General features: G+C 45.2%; 1 protein-coding gene across 1 annotated transcript; it reads left to right on the top strand.

Moving 5' to 3' along the window:
• The first annotated feature begins 721 nt into the window (after positions 1 to 721).
• Positions 722 to 3,979, top strand: LOC123395935. The gene is made up of 5 exons (XM_045090960.1): positions 722 to 964; positions 1,076 to 1,312; positions 1,406 to 1,639; positions 1,730 to 1,911; positions 3,259 to 3,979. Exons 1-5 carry the CDS (start codon positions 787 to 789, stop codon positions 3,829 to 3,831), a joined length of 1,404 nt encoding a protein of 467 aa, XP_044946895.1. The 5' UTR covers positions 722 to 786; the 3' UTR covers positions 3,832 to 3,979.
• Positions 3,980 to 5,191: the final 1,212 nt, after the last annotated feature.

The raw sequence follows: 5,191 nt of genomic DNA, 5'->3' as shown, positions 1-5,191 counted from the left end.
TCTCGAGGTTTAAATAAGACTTCGCTCCTTGGAGTGCCTCCATGATTGGACGTCACGCTATATTAGCATAGAAAAATCCAACACACACCCTTCAAATTGAAGGAATCGAATCCTCATTTCCAAGGACATGAACTTTTGGTCTATGAGTTTATATACACCCTATGTAGAAACAAATAATTAGTTAATAAAATGTCAATAAATTCTGAAAAATATATTTGAAGTAAACTTGACGTTTCATTGTACTGGTAAAAATATCCACGACTCATTGTCTTCTTTTCAAAAAATACAAAGAAAATTAAAATAGTGCGAATAGTGACCTATAATAACAAATACTCCCTCCATCCATATATATATAGGACCTAATGCATTTTCTAAGACTGTGTTTGACTATTGATAAGATTAATATTATATGAGATGTATAACATAAAAATTATATCATTGGAAGCTCCTTTCAGGTACGAATTTGACGGTATGCTTTGTGTAACTTGCATGTCATATATTATTTGCTCTAACATGTGGTCAAAGTTAGCCTCGAAAAATGTATTAGGCCCTGTATATATAGATTGAGGGAGTATTTTTTTCTAAAGTCAATGCTGGTTTTCTATTTGTAATTATTTATATAGTGAAAAAAATCAAGTTTATTAGTATAAAAACTTCCAAACTTTTTTAATTATTAATTATTGTTCCCAGATACACCCGAAACCAAAGGGTATTTCCTCATTCCCCACCCCTAGCTCTGACCCAACCACAAAGCGCCGCCGTCTTGAAGAAAACCCTCGCGTGGCGATGGCGCCTCCTTCAACGGAAGAGCAGCTCCGGCGTGGATCAGAGGAAATCGAGGTCCCCGGCCTTTCTGTTCACGGCGGCGGCCACCCCAGCATTTGCACGGATCAGCCGTCCGCCCTAGGCGGCCCGTCGGCCCAGAACACGGAACCCCGTGATGACCAGGCGCTCGTGTCCGCAGGTGCGTCCATCTGACTGTGCACCTCTGCTCTGTGCCCCCCATTGATCTTCGCACATCCTTGCGCCGACTCAACAAGACACCATTGATCAACTGTTTGCTTCAATTGCGCAGAATCAGATCGGTTTTCCTCCCGCGCTCATGAGGTCGTGAGCACAAAGGTGGACATCGACGACCAGTCTCACGCCCAAGTGATGGAGGATGGCAGCGATGACAAGGATGGCAGCGATGACGAGGATGATATCGATGAATATGGTGCCCAGATGGTAGACGAGAACAGTGATGAGGAGGAGGTTAGGGATGAATACTATGCCCAAGTGATTGACAAGGACAGCGAGACAAATTGCCCAGGTTGCTAATTGGTCCTCCATAAAAAAAAGATTTTCTACTATCAAAATAGCTGAAAATGATTAACTGACGATCGATACTGCATTGGTTCTTCAGGGAAAAACTACTCCAACGAAGAAGCGGATGAAGTAGTGGCCAGATGGTGTGGCAGTTTCATCAAAGCGTTTAATGACTGCTTGAACCTGCGTGAGGAGATTCTAGCCCGGGGTGATAAGAATGCTCGTCTTCCTTCTTTTCCTCTGAAAGTACTCCCTGTGGTAACAAGTCTATGCACTCAAAACAGCATCTACTGCTACCACCGTGAATACATGACCCATGACACTTCCACGAGTAAGGGCCTCTTTTCCTTCGTAGTAATCTGTAGTTGCTCTGTTTTTGTTTTTACTTAGCACTTTACCTTTTTGTCCTCTATATTTGCAGCTGCATCAATTCTTGGGTATGGCAATCCAAGAACCATGCTACAGGTCTTCTCTTTGCGCTTGGCAAGCTATGAATCCTATCCCATTAGTGTTTACGGGATTATCGCTGTTAGAGATGTTCTGGAACCACGGCGGAATCATGTCTTTAACCGTCGCAGAGATGATGCTGTCACAGTGGAGCAGGTAATTAAGGCCTGTTTTGTTTTCAGAATGGTTTTTTCCTGAACAGTGATGTACAGCTATAACAGTTTTTTTAAACAAGCTAACAGATTTATGTCAATTGGTAAGGGTATCAATAAGCTCTTTAGCTGTGTTTTAAAATTATCTCTGCTTAGATGCATGTAGTCTTTCATTTTCAAGGGTCAACACATTATAAGATACATGTTGTTAAGCATTCTATACATCCACATGCCATCAGATTACTGAAATATTATATGGTTACGTAAGAAAAATACAAATCTGGTCATCACATTTACACTCTTCCACTTTCTTTTTCGGAAGGCATATTTTGATTATATATACATAGGCATTAAGAAAGACAAACTGGATGTGTGGGGAGATGATCATGGGGTTCCTATCTGGCTCTAATCTTTTGGGAATAAGAGATAATGCATGTGAAGAGTAAATAAGCTTGGATCACTGGACTTTTCAAGTTTTTTCAAATAGGCTACCGTGCTGTTAATTTACACATATGGGCTTAATTAAATGGTCATTGGGCATCAACATGCGCCATAACCAGACTCCTTTGGGTTGTACTCCCTCCATACACAAACGTAAGATGTTTTGAATATTTCAATATGGAGTACATGCATACCGACTGAAATGAGTGAATAAACACACTAAAACATGTCTATGTTCATCCTATTCACAAAATGTTAGATCATCTTAATATTTGATTATTTGTGAACGCAGGGAGTAGCATTTTCTTCTTTTCCGCTTATGGTATTTTTTGTAGAATTTGGGTGAAATTTCCAGGTGCATTGATCCCTTCAGAACCGGACACCCCTACGTATATAACACTTAAACTGGGCTGGCTAACAACTGTAGTCTTACATTGACATCCAACAGGCTATTCTTTTTGTTAAAAAAAATCACCAACAAACTACTCTGTTAGGAGCCATCAACTGGCATTTGTTAGACACTGATACTAAGTATCAACAACCCCCTGGAAATGGGTGTGTTAAAAACCATGGCCATCTTTCGTTATAGTTTCATAGTTTTTATTATGACCGCTACATCGTTTAGCACACTTCCCGATGATCGTCATGCCAACCCTGCTCATGCAGTGCACACACAGGAAATCATTTTTCCTCCATCCTTGCTGCCAATCTCTCCGTCATCGATGTCTAATGCAAATGCTTAATTTTTTAATAAATGTTGAAAATATATGTCTGTATTCAGAAACAGTCACTGAAGGAATTTAAACATGAGGATGCATATCCTAAGACTTTATTCTGTTCGTACATACAGTACTAATTTACTTGCAATTGGATTAATTTGACTAGTTCTGACGACTTGTCAAAATTGCAGGATTTTTTCACCTTACCTCTTTGTAGCCCTTGTCGAGGGATGTATGCACCGGATCAGGCATTACTGGAAGTTGATCTTTGGGTGAAGGAGGGAGATGGATTGCCTGACGAACAGTTGCTCTCGGCATATGCTGAGGTTTATTTCCAGTCACATTTTAACGTGATGCTAACAGGACGGATTCCTGGTAACAGTTGCAGCTTGGAGATGGACTTCATGTTCCTCTCGTTGAGTGTCGAGGCCGTGATACAAATCTTTGCAAAGGTTGACCATCCGCATCGTCTGAGATTTACCGCTTTCAGCAGTGGCTTTGATCACGAGATTGCGCTGTTCGGCGACAAATTCGTCGGGGACGGGAGCCTAAACCAGCATGTCGTCGCTGTGAGGGGGAAGGAAAAATTGGATGTTCGCTTACAAGTGGAGAAGATGGTGTTCCAGTGGACTTTCCAAGATGGGGTGGCTGGAGCTGTTGGTTCTCCAGACGACTCCGCCCTAGAGCATGGCCAGTTCGTTGTGAGGGTGTTATTTGCTCCAAAGGACTTACAACCAGTTAGGCCGTGCTTGGTAGCAGTGTAATCAAATACAGTCGTATTAATTTTCCAGGCGTATCTTACCGGTTGCTAGCAGATTTCCAGCCGGAAAAAAAAAACGACGAGGAGAGGTCTGTATTTTTTCGACAGAGGTATTTGTGTCAAAACGGTAATCCAGACAGAACCTTAGACGATCTTGCTGCTGGTGATCGTTGAACCGATAGCACACAGCCCGGATGCGGCCGCGGACAAAGACGGAGCCGATGACTGCCGCTGCTGAACGGTGGTCCAACCTGCCTGACAATCGAGGATATCTCTGAGTGCCGATGGCGAGGGCCGAACAAGTAAATGCCGCACGGGCGGCGACAAATGCCGATGAACCACATGATCGACTGAGAACCATTTCGGCCTCAACTCTTGAACCTACAAATCCATCACTAGATTACGAAATAAGGGTTTCCCCTATTTGTATTACAAAGCAATCATCATGGTTACAACCAATGATCGATGCTCGGACGAAAATAGTATGACCATGTCTAAAAAATGAAAGAAAAAAAAACCGACAAATGTGGATCAATAAAATGGATGGATCATTGCGACCGCTGCGTCCATCTGGTATCTTCCACCAAGCTTCTAGACTCCGAAGCGTCGATACTAGTCAACACCTTTAAGAAGGGACGTGACGATGAAGATGCTACTGTCAAGGGTTTTCCTCGGTACATGGCGAGGAGGTAGAATGGTAGCCCCGAGGAAGGTCCGACGACACCCACAGGCACCACCACGTCGTTGTCGGCAAGGCCGATAGGGATTTCTCCCGATCCCAACCTTCACTTCGGGCGCTCCGAAGCATGTCACCAAACAGTCCACCACCCGCGCCAACACGATCTTGAAGCTTCCACACCGCCTCACCACGGCACCGCGAAGGGGGCCTGCCCAACGAAAAAGAGAAGCCGAGACTAGGGACAGCAGCACCGTTGGCACGCGGGAGAGCCCAACCTCCACCATCAATGATGGTAACCGATCGGAGGCGACAACAGGAGCATACCAGGCCTGTGGGCCCATAGGCCCGGCTGGGACTTTAGATGCCCGCAAAGCTCCTATTGCTGCGCTGCAGAAGGCACGCCGTCGACGTCGCCATGCCCGTCCAAGTTGCTCCTCCTCCTCACTACGCAGAAGACGTTGAAGCCGCGCTAGTGGCCGGCCCGCTAGGACCTAGATGCCCCCCGCAGGCGCCAGATTTGGGCTAGGAGTGTGCACCTGGCGACCCCATGCTGCCCCGCCACCAAGGAGCAGCACCCCCACAACGCTCGCTGCCGGTTCACCGGGCCGCTGCCAAGCCAAGAAGCACCGCCGTCGACCCATGCCCCGGGCAGGGGAGTCACGCACGGGGATAGGAGGTCCGGCCA

This window comes from Hordeum vulgare, chromosome 5H (assembly GCF_904849725.1).
Source record: "Hordeum vulgare subsp. vulgare chromosome 5H, MorexV3_pseudomolecules_assembly, whole genome shotgun sequence".
Classification (NCBI taxonomy): domain Eukaryota; kingdom Viridiplantae; phylum Streptophyta; class Magnoliopsida; order Poales; family Poaceae; genus Hordeum; species Hordeum vulgare.
This window is presented reverse-complemented; position numbering and strand designations above follow the sequence as displayed.